This window comes from Rhea americana, unplaced genomic scaffold (genome assembly GCF_003343005.1).
Source record: "Rhea americana isolate MKP2758 unplaced genomic scaffold, rheAme1 scaffold_82, whole genome shotgun sequence".
Lineage (NCBI taxonomy): Eukaryota > Metazoa > Chordata > Aves > Rheiformes > Rheidae > Rhea > Rhea americana.
This window is the reverse complement of record NW_028187001.1, coordinates 1775367-1792522: the sequence shown is the minus strand read 5'-3', so window position 1 is coordinate 1792522 and position 17156 is coordinate 1775367. Positions and strand designations below refer to the sequence as shown.

The 17156-nt window shown below is 40.4% G+C and overlaps 1 protein-coding gene across 1 annotated transcript; it reads left to right on the top strand.

Annotated features, from left to right (window-relative positions):
• Positions 1-503: 503 nt before the first annotated feature.
• RBBP7 (RB binding protein 7, chromatin remodeling factor) lies at positions 504-11068 on the top strand. The gene is made up of 12 exons (XM_085323087.1): positions 504-710; positions 1087-1231; positions 3271-3413; positions 3881-4054; positions 4364-4479; positions 5101-5261; positions 5699-5825; positions 5921-5998; positions 6555-6631; positions 7062-7119; positions 7848-7958; positions 8747-11068. Exons 1-12 carry the CDS (start codon positions 695-697, stop codon positions 8813-8815), a joined length of 1275 nt encoding a protein of 424 aa, XP_085179213.1. The 5' UTR covers positions 504-694; the 3' UTR covers positions 8816-11068.
• Positions 11069-17156: the final 6088 nt, after the last annotated feature.

Genomic DNA, 17156 nt, shown 5'->3' with positions numbered 1-17156 from the left:
AAAAGCAACAGAAACGATTTGCTCTCACAGCAGTGCTGTCGGTCGTTTATTTTACTTAAAGCCCCMCCTCGTGGGCATAAACTTGTCCACACCAATCTTTTTCTAAATAAAAAAAAAACGCRCACTTGCATGAAACCCTGGCCCCTCCTCACCATCTGCAACCCACCCGGTAACGCCCGGCGACCCGCCCGTGACGCGGGCACGCCTGGGCGTAGCGGATCCGGACTCCGGGCCAAGACCAAGCGCTTTCCTGGACGAGGAAGCCGAGTTTCAGCCGGCCGGGAAACGCCCGGAGCCCCCAAGAGCAGCCTCTCGGAAAGCAGCCGCCCCGCCGCGGGCTGAGGGGGACGAGGGGACCCCGCGCGCGCTCCCGACCGTTGGGCGGGCCCAACGGCCCCACCGCGCGCCAGCCGCCGAGCGCGCGCAGAGCTCTCGCCCTCCTCATTGGCCGCCGCGGTGGGTGGGTGGTGTTCCGGGCGCCGCGAGAGGGCGGGGCGGCGGCGCATGCGCGGCGCCGCCAGGCGCAGGACGGCGGGGCGTCTGGCGCGGGAGGCGGCCGCGGCAGTGCCGCCGCGTCCTCACCTGGGGCGCGAGCGGCGCCCCCTCCCCCCTTCCTAACCCCCTCCCCCTCCCTCCGCCGCTGGCCGTTACCTCCCGCCATCTCGTCCCGTCTGCGCGGGCGCGCTCGCCCAAAATGGCGAGCAAGGAAGGTAGGAGACCTCCGCCTTTTGCGGGCTGCGTGGGGCGGCGGTGGCGGGGCGCGGCGAGCGGGGCGTGAGCCGTGAGGGCGCGGCGGCACCCGGGCGCTTTCTCCCAGGGCCTTCTGGCTGGGCGGTAGCGGGCGCGGGGCGCGTTAACGGCCGCTGTCCCTCCGGCTGCCCTCTCGCAGGGCTGCGCCCCCCCCCCCCCCTCCCCGGCCAGCCTCCGGCGCGTGGCGGCGCCTCCCCATCCCGTCCCCCCTCCTCCGCCCCGTTCCCGCCACGGCGCCTCCCCCCGCAACCGCCGCGTGGCGGCGGCGCCGCCCCCGCCGCCTGGCCCGGCGCGCGCTGAGCCGTTGGCTCTCCTCCCTGCCCGCCCCTCGCCCAGCGCTGGAGGACACGGTGGAGGAGCGCGTCATCAGCGAGGAGTACAAGATCTGGAAGAAGAACACCCCCTTCTTGTACGACCTGGTGATGACACACGCCCTGGAGTGGCCCAGCCTCACTGTCCAGTGGTTGCCTGACGTGACCAGGTGAGAGAAGCAGAGAGACAACTTGCTTGTTCCACTGCTCCTTCCATCTCTGTGCACAGTGTCTGCTAGGCAATTTGAAGGTAAAACCACGAGAGATGAGGTAGTTTGGATTGTACTCCTCTCTCAGTAAGTTTATTTTACTTACAGCTCTTAAACCCCTTTGGATAGACAGAAGCTTTGAGGAAAAAAAAGGTAGAATCATAGAATGGTAAGGTTGGAAGGGACCTCTGGAGATCATCTAGTCCAACCCTCAGTGTAGCCCATATGAGGATTGAACCCACAACCTTGGCGTTAGCAGCACCACGCTCTAACCAACTGAGCTAAACCTGTACAAATTAATACTGTAGAAAACTCCTGCCTAACAGAGCAACACCTGGCTTGAGGGAAGAAATCTTCCTTACTTTTTTTTTTTATTGATATTTAAGAGACCTAACTGTTCTGTAGTAAATTCTGTTCAGAGAAAGAACAAACTTACTGAACTCTTACATGAAGAATGTTTTTCCTCATCTGCATTACTGATTGCTGTTCTGTAGAAGGTATTTTATATATTTTTTTTCTGGTCATATTTAAGGGGATATTTTTCAAAAAAGACTGTGGCCCTTAATAGTTCTAGTTCTGTCCCTGGCATTGTTAACCTCAGATATTTTAATTTTGCCATTCTTCTACCTCTTGAAAGTTTGTAGAGTAGCTGGTTGATTTCTCAAAGGATTTTTAAGGTGGGGATAGATTTCATTCATGTGCCAGTTACTAGAAAACTTAAGTTGTCAGAGTAACCAGTCAGGGCTCCATAAAGCTAAAGGATAGGTACTGAGTCCTTCATGCTGCTGTATTGCAGATACAGCTTGGCTTTAAAATATGTTACCCTTAAAGTTCATGCAGTAATAAGAGGACAGTCTCTTTCCTCTGTAAAATTTCACTTAATGTAAGTGATGCTATACTTGGTGGTTAGATGATCAGTTAATTTTGTGTACCGGAATGTTGGGGAAGAAGTAGAAAGGTGTGAACTAACTTACTGTGGCATGGAGAAAGTAAAGCGGGGAATTTTTTTGAGGGTATGGCGCCCTTATGAGGAACACTTCTGCTTGCCTCGTATTTTGCAGATTGACTTAATGTTCAGTTAAAAACCTGATATTTCCAATTATCCAGTGTCAAAATATGTAAGCCATTTAAGGCAAGGACTGTCTCTTTGTATGGCACCTGACATGATGGGACAACTATTTCTGATACAAGTAAGTGTGTGTGCATTGTGTGTTTTTTATTTTTATTTATTTATTTTTTAATTCCCCTTCAAAATGTATGACAATGCCCTGGAAGAGGTATAATAATACCTATGGTGTTTTTTGATTGCACACATGATTCCTGTTTACTCTTCGCTTGGGTTCATACAGCAGAATTATTGCTTTCAGGAATGCAGAAGTTGCTTGGTTTTGGGTGTTCTAATTCTCCTTTCACAGATTTGACTGTCTTTCTGACCTTTCACTTACTACTGAATACTGCATTTAACCATCAAAAGGAATTTAATTATAGTTAGCTAAGATTTGTGCGGTGTTTAAAAATGAACTTCTGAAAACTGATAAAATATCAACTGATAAAAGCTTATGGAAAGGAAATTAACTGAAATAGGTTGCTGCTTTTCTGTTTTTTATAAAACATTGATTGTCTTCTGAGTTGATATTATGAGATTGCAAGGAGAATTAAAAATAGAAGAAGGTACTAATATTGCCTGTAATTACTGGGCAAGCTTTAATTATTCTATTCAAGCAATAGTGGCAGTGTTTACTGACTGGTATGGTCACTCTTGGCTTGCTGGATGTATCCTTGGCCTGCTTATGTCAGATAATGTAGTTCACTTACTAATTTTCAAGTCTGTTGTGGTAAAGGAAGGAATCTCTTACTTGAGTCTGTTTGTTTGTTTGTGGGTTTGTTTTGTTTTTAAAGCATCCTGAAGAAGTTTGGATCTTCAGTGTTACTGACACTAACCAATAAATTCTGGAACTGAGCATTTTAATTTTATTCTATGTTTTTATTGCTCTAAACAGGCCAGAAGGAAAGGATTATACTCTACACTGGCTGGTTTTGGGAACTCACACCTCTGATGAGCAGAACCACCTGGTTGTTGCAAGAGTCCAGATTCCCAATGATGATCAATTTGATGCTTCTCAGTATGACAGTGAAAAAGGAGGTGGGCTCTGCATGCGTTCTTAGATGGTATTCTAGCAGTAACATAAACTGATGTCCTGTCCAATGGTATTCTAACTTGATCTTGCATAGTAAAGCTGACATGGTTATATATTAGTTTGCATTAATTCTACATTATTAATAGTAATCTAAAAAGAGAAGTTACTTGTTTCATAAGAATTTAAGTAAGAGTGTGGTATACACTGTCAGCATCTGTACTAAATTTGTCAATTGTGATGTAAACTGACGTGCATCTAACTCAAATAGTCTAATACTCAAGAAGAATTTGTATCAGAATACTTAAAATGTTAATGGTATGGTGCCATGAGGTGCTAGTCTTTCATGGCTTTATCATATAGATCTGTTAAGATACTACCACTGTTCCTTGAACTGGGGGGAAGCCTGAAGTGCTGTTTAAACCATTTAAAACAACTAATATGATAAACTGACYTTTTTTTTGGACAAATACAGAGTTTGGTGGCTTTGGCTCTGTGACTGGCAAAATTGAAACAGAGATTAAAATTAACCATGAAGGCGAAGTAAATCGGGCTCGTTACATGCCTCAGAATCCCTCCATCATTGCTACAAAAACACCATCTGCTGATGTGTTGGTATTTGACTACACCAAACATCCTTCAAAACCAGGTTTGTCAGATTCCTTGAAACTGTGCAAAATGTCTCCTGGCATTGAGGAATACACTTACATTTGACAGCAATTGGGAGGAGAGATCATGGGCTCTGGAACTGGAGCATAAAGGCCTAGTTCTTCAGTGTCTTTARCTGCCTGGTTATGTTTAATATAATGCAGTATCTACAAAAGCAGCATTTTTCTGTGAGGTTGATGCATAAAATATGATTTTCTGCAACTGAAAACAAAGCTTTTATGCAATAATGATGYTCATATGGATTGATGTGAAGGATTAAGCTACATGAAAGAAACAACTTCTCTTTCAGACATGAGTGGAGAGTGCAATCCTGACCTTAGATTAAGAGGGCACCAAAAAGAAGGATATGGCTTATCATGGAACTCCAATTTGAGTGGACATCTTCTGAGTGCATCAGATGATCATGTAAAAACAAATATCTTCCCCCTAAAATATACAAACTTATGCTGTAACAGTTAATCAGGGAAAAAATGGGTTGCTGTAGCTTTATATTTTTACTTGGGGAAGCTGTCATATAGGTCGCTATTGTAACATTTTTTTTTTAAAGGCTGTAGTCAACTGTGTGTAGTTTTGCTTGTTTATGGGTTGTGTTTTTTTTTTTTTTTTCTGTAATATACAACCGGTTAGTTCTGTATCGTGTTCTTGGTGAAGCAAGAGCAGAATGATTTAGGTCTGAGGCCATAAAATTAGTAAGACTCTCAAAGATTTAATATCAGATTGAATAGCTAACAAACTTCTTTGTGGCTTTCCAAGTAAAATTCCAGTTTTCAACTGGAATAGGGATGCTTTTTGTAAATTGTTTTTGTGACCTTAGAAATAATCTTTGGCTTTGAACCTGCAAAAGACTGGTAACGTAGCTCATCTGAGTTCCCACTTAGGGCATACTAGATGTTCCTTTTCAAAAACAAATACTGTTTGAAGAATGTCCTTTTCCTATATATAAATCAGATGTGGGTCTTTTGTTCTTGAAAGATAACACAGTTAAAACTTCCATAACAACACAATCAATATGGCTCTTATCTGCAGACTGTCTGTTTATGGGACGTAAGTGCAGGACCAAAAGAAGGCAAAATTGTTGATGCAAAAGCAATCTTTACTGGGCACTCTTCAGTTGTAGAAGATGTGGCATGGCATCTCCTCCATGAATCTCTGTTTGGATCGGTGGCTGATGATCAGAAGCTAATGATGTAAGCTGGGGTTAAGCAATTCTTGAGTAGTGCCTGCTGTGTGCTGTCAGTAGATCAATCTAGAGCACTTCCAGGTTATTATAAAAGTCTGAAATCTGTAATGATTTAATGCATACTCAAGTGTTATCAATGGTAGTAATGCTGCAGGATCTCATAAATCTGCGTATTGTTTAATGTGCACACGTTTGTGGGGGGGAGAGGGGAAGTAAAATGGAATTAATGTATTTAAGCTTCCTGATGTGAACTGTTACTGTACTTTCTACATACAACAAACAAAATTCCTTAAGCTCTTGAATTAAAAGCTGTAGCCTCAGACTAATGTAAGTAATGATAGACCTAGGAYGGTGGGGAATCCTCCTCTGAAAAATCATTTTGTTTTGTTCTGTCTCTCTTCCCTGTCCCTGTTGTCGTCCTCCCCTAAACCTGTATCCTGACAGTTGGGACACAAGATCTAATACTACATCCAAGCCAAGTCATTGTGTAGATGCCCACACAGCTGAGGTCAACTGTCTCTCCTTCAATCCTTACAGCGAGTTTATTCTAGCAACTGGTTCTGCTGACAAGGTTTTTATTTATGTATACTTTACATTTATATATATATTCTAGATAGTAATTCTGCAGCCATTATMGTACAAACAATTTCTTGTTCCTTCTCCCAGACCGTGGCTTTGTGGGATCTTCGAAACTTAAAATTGAAACTTCATTCTTTCGAGTCTCATAAGGATGAAATTTTTCAGGTGGGTATACTTTTCTCACAGCCTGTAACAAAAACTGTGAGAGTAGTGACTTGGACAAAACAGGTGGATTTTTGTGTGGTGGCTGGCCTCAATAAATAAAATAATTATTAAACATGGAATACTGATTTTTAGTTCAATAAATTCAGACAGTGCCATGTATTTCTACCCAACTCCAATTTACTTTGAAGCAAGTAGCCAACAGCTTACTGTTAAAATACTGGGAGCTTACAGCTACTCAGTATGGCTAGAATATTTTCTGTAAAATGTCCTCTGATAGAGAGGATGTGGGTTCAAATCTAATACTATGAACTTTATCTAGTTAGCAGTGTGCAAGTAACAGTGACTTTTAGGCACTTAAGTTTTGCAATGTGGTAAATCCATAACAGAAATGATGTTAGCTGTTCACTCTGAGAAAGTCTTCAGAACTCTGAGCTTTAGGCCATCCCTTGTGCTGGGAGAAGCTAACTCATTGAGTTTTGTTGTTGTAAATGAATGATCAGGATACGCATTAGAAATCAGTAATTATGCCTCCAGTCAAGTTGTTGTTTTTCAATAGGTTCACTGGTCCCCTCATAATGAAACAATTCTCGCTTCAAGTGGTACTGATCGTCGGCTTAATGTATGGGATCTAAGGTGAAGAGCAATTCCTTTCGTTTAATATCTATGAACAGAAGGTAATACAAGGCAGCAGGCCTACTTTATTTGGTAGATTATTTGCACTGTTCTCTTTTGCTTGGTTAGTTAACTTGGACTAAGTTTACAGGAGAAAMAACACAGTATTTCTAGCTTTACTTTTCTATGAAGATTTTTAGCTGATATAATTGTTTTCTATTTTTAGTAATAAGTGATTCCTGTTTCAAGGTTCTTCACAAGTGAGATTATATTTCAGTAGCAGTAACACCAAGCGATTGGAACTCTGTACCTGAGGCTTATAATTCTTTGACAGTGAGAGAAACAGATAGCAAAAGCGAATACTGGGAACAAGTACTGGGAACTAGTAAGWTACACTGATATGAAATGCAATTGTTGTTGTTAATAAAAACTATAAACTGCTTTCTTACAGTAAAATTGGAGAAGAGCAGTCTGCAGAAGATGCAGAAGATGGGCCTCCTGAACTCTTGGTATGCTTTTGTTTGAATTGGCGATTGGTTGATTATTGCAGTGATCTTCTGAACCATCTCGCCTCCATGATCACTAATCCATTATTCTAACTAGCAGTAGGTGTTCTCTGATTCAGAAGGCAGTGGTGTTTTCATAGCTCTTCCGGACATGTGCGAAGATGTGCAAAACACCTTCAGTGTTGACCAAGTGTTGACCATACTCTTGAGTTTGACCATGTGCCTGACAGCACTCTCATGACTAAAGCATGTAAAGCCAAGGCCTCAAGCTGTTTTATCTTGCATTAGACTGGTGAGGTCCTATATAGCTGTTCTTACTGTTGTAGGAAGTCAAAGACTTATATTTTATTTCCTTAGGAAACGGGAATGCTTAGCTTAATAGTTGAAGTTTCTCCATTTCCTGTGTAACTTTAAGTATTTACATAATTAGATGAGAAAATGGGTATTCATGGATGTCCAATCCTGTCTTAAATGGCACCATTTCAAGGATGTCCGTCAGTTGTTGCTATAATAATGAACTCTTTGCATGCTGTCTTGATAATTCCATTCATGTCTGTAAGTAGTGAATGGAATATATTATTTCATACACACCTTTGCACCTGCATTGTGAATATCTAGTAGCAGGCTTTTCTTTAGCATAACGAATTTAAATTCTGAATCTTGGATTTAAAGARACTTTTTCTAGAGATTGAATAGCTCACTGAAGTTTTTTCATCTGTTTGCTTTAACAGTTTATTCATGGAGGACACACTGCCAAAATTTCTGACTTCAGTTGGAATCCTAATGAGCCTTGGGTAATCTGTTCTGTATCAGAGGACAACATAATGCAAATATGGCAAATGGTGAGTGTTAAAACTCGAGTTGCTCTGAAGCTGTTTACATAAACTAAACCAAGATGGCTTTCTTTAGTACAGCTCATGTCTTCAGTGACTGAAAGTTATTTCCTCCGTATTTTTTTGCACTATTAGAATGGACAGTAGGACTTTCAAAAGAAAATAAAGGCTAAAACAATGCTGTTAAATGCAACTGGTAATTTTTTTCTCCAAGTCTTAGGTGCTAATTAATATTAAGGATAAATGTGTAAATTGCAAACTTCTATCTGATGCTGCCCAAGAACTGGTTTCTTGTCTAACTGTTGATTGTGAACGCAGATGCCTTCTAGCTCTGCTTACAGTTCTTGTTATTTTACATTGCAGCATGATTGATCAAATCCCTATAAAGACAGAGTAAAATCACATGAGAATAATTGAAGTCCCATCTTTAGATCAAACTATAACACTTAGATGTGTGTCATAGGTCAGTCTTTCCACTTTTGAAATATCTATCTTGTCATAGTTTTCAAGGTGAGGTTGAAATAAATCACAGGACTGAATGTCCATAGTAAAGAAGTTAAAGGGTAAGTTTCATCCTACTGAAATAAGATAATGCAGGAAGACAACTGCTGATGTCTAGCCATTGCACATACATTCCTAAGGTTGACTGCCCTTTAAGAAAAGGCAGGGAGAGCGTCTCCTTAAGAAAAAGGTGATCTCTACCTTCTTGGGATCATCACGGTTTTACTGCAGTAAATGTAGACTGTTTAAAGACGAGATCTGTCTACCACTTGTAATGAAATAATTTGTGTCTTTAGGCAGAAAATATTTACAATGATGAAGAACCGGATATAGCGGCAGCGGAACTGGAAGGTCAAGGAACATAACTTTTCTTGCTTAAGAAGATACTGGGTGTGGCATAGTAATATAATTTGACTACTATATACATTAAGAATATTCTTGTTTGGATGTAATGCTTTTACCCAATGCTTGATTTTTGTCAGGCACAAAAAGCTTGTGTAGTCAAGTTGTAATGGGATATCCTTGGTTACTTGGGCACTCTGAGCTATTGTATATTGTACAGCATTTAGCTTTTAGGGAAGATGAGAATGACTGAATACCTATGTCTATATTTTTAAACAGACTTAATAGCTTCCTGTAAATAAGACAGTTAACTCCTCACTCTTCCCACAGTGAAGTTTCAAATAAGTTTTTATCACTATGTAAAAAGAGCTTTTCACTTTTACACAACGCTTTCTAATTGGCTTTGCATAAATAAAATTTATTAAATAAAATGTTTGTGTTTAACTGTTGTCTGTTGACATAAGGTGAATACCTTTTTGCTTGAATATAAAATCTCAGAGTCAAAAGGAGTCTAATTTAAAGGAGCTTACTTAACTTCTGTAGATAATAATGTTACGTAATTCTGAGCATATATCAGACTGCATAATTAAGTCTGGAGAGAGAAGAATTGTTTTGCTGATATGAAAATATAGGGAAAACAGACATTGTATTCTTCACAAGCAGAAAATAGCTGTCTAGTATAGAAAACTGTTTAGGGAACACCGAAGAATGACCAGTCAGACTCCCTTAGACTTCAAGAATTAAATCTTGAAAAAACTCAGATGGCTGCTTTTTGTGGAGTGGTTGTGGAAGCACCGTCTTCTAACCTCTTTCTTATATTATTTGCTATCATGGCAGTGTGCTCTCAATTAATTGATATCACCTCTTTTTAAAGATTGTTTTGTACTTTCCTTTCATTAAAATGAAAGGCAGTTGTCTAAAACACATTAATATCTAAACAGATATAAGCCTGAAAGCAGACTGGAGGACATGGACCATCTAGAATTAGTAGAGCTTCATATCTACTGTGGTTTTAGAGGCAAATTGAAAATTCCAGAAATGACTGTTATTCTAGCTGATTCTCAGTCTGAGTTCAAATCAAAGCTTTTAGTTAAGAGAGGTCTCAAGATTAAACAAACCATTAGCTGTATCGCTCTTTCTGCTTATTCTGGAAGACATTCAAAGGTTTGGTTGGCTGATACTGAAAATACAATTTTTGATTGTGAAAATGTCATTTTCTTTGATGTGTAGCTTACCATTGTCTTGAATTTGAACAAGTTAGTGGGCTACAGAACTCACGTTGCATATCTCAAACTACTGTTAGCTAATGGAAAGCTGCTATCTGGGGTAAATGTTAACATTTTTAAGGGTGAGATTTGAATGGATAGGTATTTTGATTTAACTCCTCTTTGTGTTATGTGTGGAAAATAAGTATTTTGGACACTCCATGAGTCTTCTAGACTAGCTTAAATATTACAAGAATGAGATGTAAGGGCTGATGCTTGGGAGCAGGATAGGAAGGAATAAAGGATTAATTTGAAAAAAATGAGCTAATTGCATTTGCATGAGATAATTAGATACTACTACTGTAACAATAAGAGTAGACAAACTATGTCTATAATGCCGTGTCGCAGTATGTACAATGGAGATACCGATGTTATCATAGAATCGGTAAGGTTGGAAGGGACCTCTGAAGCTCATCTAGTCCAACCCCCGAACAAGTGGCCCATAAGGGGATCAAACCTGCAACCTTTGCATTTATTAGCACCATGCTCTAACCAGCTGAGCTAAACCTAACCCCAAATGTTGTTGTTAAACATTGCTTACTTGTTAGCTAAAGCTAGCTCTTTCCAGGATGAATGCAGCAGGTGTTGGCTGGAACATGACTATAGGCATCTGGGGGACAGCATTTTCTTCTCAGGGAAGTGTTCTTCACCATGTCAGTAAAAGGACTAGCTCCCTTCCACCATGCAGCCTCCTGGGTGTATCTTCTGGTCACTGACTACAGCCAGTTATCCCTGTGCTGATGCTGTGAGGGAATGGAAGTAAAGTGGAATGAATGTGTTGCTACCTTCTTTTTATTATTTGACTAATGGTCATTCAGCTAACACAGTCAAAGATCAAGTGTTAGAAAATCTTTGGCAAGACAGAAGTACCAACTATTTCTTGCCCCAGAAGTGATGCTGTGCTTACAACTCAACAGTATGTAAGGGGCGCTTTTTTTTTCTGGACGTGAATTTAATTTGCAAATGACTACAAATAATAATCATTCATTAAACATACTTAATTCAAAGACAGCTTTGGGCCAGGGTCTGCTTCCTTTTGACATTGATCTCAACAGCTCTGCAATCGGCTTCTGGTTGAGAGTAAGATTAAAAAGTAGAAAATTAAGAGGTCAGTATCTTGCTTGTGTGCTACTGTAAAAATAARAAGTGTTTCACATAGAGCATGATGGTGGATCTTCCTGGCACAGAGGCCACTGTGRGCCTCCCACTTAAAGGTATACAGTGCAGTGCATTCCTGTAATTAGCGATCTCAGCTTTTTACGGTGGTGGCGTTTACTTCAAGTCGTCTTACTGCCTGCTAATGAGTGGGATGGATAGGAAGTACTTACTGCAGCTTTCTTGATGGTGTTTCTAGTGCTGCTTATTTTTGATTCCCTGCCTGCTGTTACCAAGACCCTTGGTGGTGTAGGCACTGGATYGTGCGTAAGCGCACCTTCTTCCACTTGTGTTTCTAGAATGTATCTTCTAAAAGTTCAGAATGAAGCTCTTGACAAAAATGCTGCATCTTTCTGCATTTTCCCAGCATCAAAGGTTCTAGACCATGTAACCTGAACTGTAAGATACTGTATTAYGTGAGCATCTTGAGCGTAACCAGCTGAAGCAGCTCCCAGTGTTAGATGAGGTATAGTCTACGGACTGATGCAGATAAGTGCAGAAACATGTTAAGTGTTCCTCTGGAAGGCTTAGATGCCATCCAAGCTAGATGCAGATAGAAGGCAGCTTGAGATGATGTGCTAAATAGAATGAAAGATCAAAGCTGCTTAAGGACAGATAGGCCRCTATCCATTTAACCAAGTTTCATTCTAACTGTTGCTGTTTATGTGTTAAAATGCTACAGTGTCATGTCCAGGAAGGGGAGGTGAATGTAATTGCGAAGTGTGGTTTTGGTTTGACTAATAGACACCACTGTATGTGGGTGGTGTTTGTTGCTAAAGGGCGTGATGCAGCCTGAGGCAGCTGGCACTGGTGCAGTGCTAGCAGCTTCTGTCTTTGGCTSTCTGACCTGCTCACAAATCAGCTCCAGAACTATCTTGGGTCCTAGTCTTTCCCAGTACGGTGACCACAGGAGAATGGAAATTGGTGTTAGAAGCCCTGGTGGTGGATTGTCTCTGTAACAGATTTSAGCTTCCCTCAATTCATTCCTGTTGGAACAAGAGGGAAACATGCATGCCTGTTGAAGCACCAAGATGTCTGGCAAGAAAAGGCAATCTGTTATTGTATGAAGCAAATACATCTGATTAGCAGCATACCATCACAAAAATGTTAGGGCTGGTACAATCCTATTGTCTAGGTCTATTTGCCTTTAAGAAAAAGTTATTGGCAGTATTCCTGATTTCTGGTACTGAAATCCTAAGAGTTCCAAGTTGGAGAGCTGGAGCTCTCTGAGCAAGTCACTGGTGGACAAGTTCATTGTGGGAAGCTTCAGCTTCCCACAAAGCAAGTCCTACTGCTACTTTGAAGAGCAAAGTTGGACTGAACAAGCAGGCAGGTGGCTGGCTCCTAGGAATCATCTTGTAACATCAGCTTTGCACCTGCTGCCTTGTTTGCCTCTTTCTGGAGGTGAGGACTCGGATGAGACAGTAACTTCACTGTGGGACTTCATCTGAACTGTTCAAGAGCTGARTGCAATAGTAGGTGTGGTGTTTCCTCGTCAGACCCAGCTGTGCACAGACTACCCACTCTCACACAGCTGAAAGGCAAGAACCAAGATCAGCAGCAAGATGGTAAGTTGTTAYAAAAAGAAAATGAGAGCACAGATTCAAGTCTACTAGCTTTCATGTAGTTCAAAGTCCCATACTGTATATGCTGACAAAGTATTTAAAATGCTTAATTCCTCCTTACCACCCATGCTGCAGTAAATAGAGCCTCTAAACTGATTTATTTTCCCCAAGTCAGATTGTCTTTCAAACTATATATGTACAATATGCTTTCCTTAAATATGTAGCAAATGTCACAAGCCTTATGGAGGTAGGTAGCCATAGGACAGCTTGGTCCCACAGCCAGTTCATGCAGCCAGAACTTAAGTTAGTCTACATCATGTAATCTTAAACCTTTTCATTACTGAGAATGTGCTGCCAAGACTATTAAGTTTTTTTAATTTGCAAGAAGTTCTATGCTTTTTTGATGGCCTTTATAGCATGTTTGTGAAATATTAAAGGGCCATCATTTTTAATGTATGCATGTCTGAATGCCTTGGTTTTTAAAAGCTGGTGACTGCTGTAAGTAAATATTGCTCAGGCACTGCATTTAGTAATAAGAATAAATTAAATAAATAGTGTACCTGAACAATGGCTACAGCAAGGTATCGTGTTTTTTGCATTAAACAGTAGCTGCTTTAGGTATATTTACACAGTGCTTGAGTGTACTTATTTCAACAACTTGTTACTCCTGCAGGTTGCTACATGCTGGGAAAAGGGAAAAATAGCAAGGGTGCCCTTATTTGCCTTATCCCTTATTTTCAAGGGAATGGGGTATTCAGACCTATCATCATCTTTACCCTAGCTATTTTCAGAAGTGTGGGCAGACAGCATAACAAAAACAACAGAAGGTAACTTGAAGCATTTGCAGTTTAAGGTGACTTTCTTACTTGACCTCACCTCTGTATGTATTTTATGCAGTTTTTCAGTGGAGAGAGTGACCGCATTGAAGAAATCTAAATTCTTTCATTCATCCTTTTATTGAAAAAAAGGAGGAGGCAAAATGACAAAAGACATGCAACCTCCTGAGACTACATGTACAACCTGTTTTATTGCAACAGACCAGCATTTGCAAAGTTGAGCCATGCTGTGCAGTCACATGAATTGAATAGTTCAGAACAGTGGTCAGTAACTGGAGGGAAACARGCCTGTATCCTTCTAGCACTGAGGTGCAACTGCTTAATTACTAATAAAGCCAATGTTTGTTACTAGTCTGCATCACAGTATTTTTCAACTGTTGTTCCCCTCCCCCCAAARATCTGAAGGTTTGCATCACTAGCTGGTCCAAATATCAATTTGAAAAACAAAAATGTCTATCTGTGAGGAGTTGAAAATGATAAGGGCTAATTGATACTGAAACAGTTTAAAGGAAGATTGATAGCTGAGACAGCACATAACTTTCCTTCATTTTGCCTCTGAGAATATAAACAATTTCAGGGTTCTCCCTTTTATTGTACATGGAAAACTGCATTTGCTTTACTTGCACTGCTTTTATTGTTGCATGCAAAAAACCCTAAAAAATGAGGAGCTTGACTTCATGCAACATTTGTTAGATGGAGATTGACCTTATTTTAGGCCTTTTTACATACTGCTATTATGTATGCTAGAACTTCCACTTCAGCATTAAATTAGGTGAAAAAGGGCTACTTGTTACCCATGTAAACTTCATGCAATGAGATGTGTCTAGCCTAAACTCAGTCTGATCTTTTGCTTTCCAGCCTTTAGAAAGTCAGTCAGTCAGTCAAAAGTGGAAAGTTCTCCTAATGCTCTCAAAGTCAGCTTTTGTGGTGTATGCTTGTGCTTTGAATTTGAAAGTCATCCTTTATCTATCTAAAGTTGCCTGCAGTCCGGGCGTAGCCAAACACCCATAACAAATGGTAACGTGGCTGACTGAAACCTCAAAATATGTGTTGTATAACTAACTAATATTCCTCTGCAAAAAGGCAATTATTCTCTGCGTTAAAAGTTCAGCCTGCGTAAAAGCCACATCCCTAAAACAAACAAACAAAATAATAGTAATAAGAAATATTAGGGAGGAAAAGTCAGTAACCTAGCAGGAAATAGCAGAAAAGTCAAAGCTAGCAAAGGCTTAAACAAGTAGGATTTATAAAAACAGAACTATGACGAAGATCAGATGGTTTTATAAAAATGCTGAATGTGTAAAAATCAAATTAGTAAAAACAAACAAACAAACAAAAACCCCACAAACCATGAAATAAATACTAGTAAGACATCTTGGACATGGCAGAGCTGAGGAAGTAATCTGGACACTTCAACACCAGGACATAAATTCTGTGGAAGTGACAGTAAACAGCATCAGTATGGAACCACTATTATACAGTTAGTTAGAATAGGGTGAATATTAGACTGCACTACAGAATCTGAGAACTAAAATGCCATCTGAAACAGGTGAAGTTTCACAAAAACATCATAGGCATCCCACAGTTACTGTAATGACCACAGTACAGGATACAGGAGATGATAGAATGAAGGTTAAAAAAGGGAGGCTTCCAGTAATGTCCTTCAGCTGGGGTAAACCTCACAAGATCAGGTGTTTTTAGATAGTTTTTAGATGCCCTCTCTAGAAGCAGTTAAGAACAGTATTTTGACAGTTCTAGGCTATGTGCAAGGCCTGCTGTAAAACAGAACTGCCAGAGTCCATGAGGTGCTTGAAACCCAAGTCCTTGCTGAAGGATGAACATCCAGCCTCAAAGCTAGATGAGGGGAATTCTAGCAATGATATAAAGGGGAATTCTAGCAATGTCTTCACAAGCAGCACAATATTCTTAAGTACATTTTATTAAAGGCTCAGGCTAAATTGGTGCCAGAGTCAATGGAAGGGTCAATAAGAGCTAGCTTATTTGGATGAGAATCTGAATTAGGCAATTATAAGAAAATAGATACTTCAAGAAAACTTGTCTAAAAAAGAGGAAAGAGTGCATAATGGGTAATGTAAATGCAAAATCATAAAGGAAGCAAAAATATTGTGTACAGCAACTTAAAGGCATAAAAGCAATCATCTTTTTCAAGTATATCAAAAACGTGTGCCAGTCTGCCAGGAAGATATAAAATCTATCAGAAATGAACTGTGTCCTGTATGCAGTTGATGAAAGAGGGTCTCACCTCAGAGCTACTCTGCAGAAGACAGAAGAGTTAAGGGGAGCAGGTGTATGCATGTGTGTGCACCAGAGGGGAGACAGCATAATTTTGCCAAAAAAAAAGTTAATAAATAGATAGGGCTAAACCCTTCAGCTATTAACAGTGATGTATAACCAAATTTGCAAGCTTTTGCTAGAGACTTGCACTAGTTTTTTAAGGACTGACAAGATCCATGGAATTACCACCACTAGATCTGACTGCCATATAGGTACGAACTGTGCAAAGCAAGGAGAGACATTTATATGGTGAGGCAGAGTCAGCACCTTTGTGGAAAAGGCCTCACATCAGAGAGAATACTCTGAAGGAGCAAAGCAGCGTAGCATGGAGAGCAATTCAGTCAGGTATACCTGGATTTCCAAATACTTATAAAAGGGCAACAATGTACGTCCTGAGCCTTCTCCAAGATGAACCAGGGAGGATGAGCCACATTTCTGATAAAAATTAATACAAAATGTGGGTCATTCTCCCCAGTTCATCTTATAGAAGGGGAACAAAGAGTCACAGAGGACATCATTATAGTATGTTGTGACAAACACTTTTACATCCTACCTAGGAAAATGCATACATGAAGGAAAAGTGACCTCTAAACCAATTCTCACAATTTAGGRAAGTTGTCAAAATTTAAAAGAGATGCCAAAGGCAGCAAACTGAACGCACARCATCGCAGGAAAGGAAACCAGGAGAGAATTACACAATATAGTAGCAAGTAGCTCTGCATTCTTACRGAAGAGTGAGGGAGCACTTGCTGACATCACTAGACAGCCTGGTTAAAGAAAAAAAGGGCATCCCATCAAACTGTGGCATTCAAGAGTCARTAACATTCTGGAGACAAAAAGCACAATCTGGATTCAAAGTGGGAAGGTAGAGGCTGAGCGAGGGCTCCTGCACTYCAGGGTCTAATGTGCACTCGTTTATGAAGCCACCAAACAGGAGCCTGCTGGAAGAGCATAGGAGCTACAGCAGTTCRGCCTTACCAGTTAATGCCCGTGCAACTTGTACTGGTCACCATCAGCAACATGCAAGTCATCAACAAGACCCCAACCACCACTGTCTTTATGCCATTTAACTTGAACAATACAMTTAATCTCAAAATCTCACATCTTTTAATTTCCATTCTTGAATTTTTAAACAAATACAGTAAGAGTTCAGTAGATCCAATCAGTCATGAATATGATGTTAAAGAAAAACTCAGAGTCCAATATATTAAGCATACTTATTTACTTAATCTATACAGAATTGAGTAG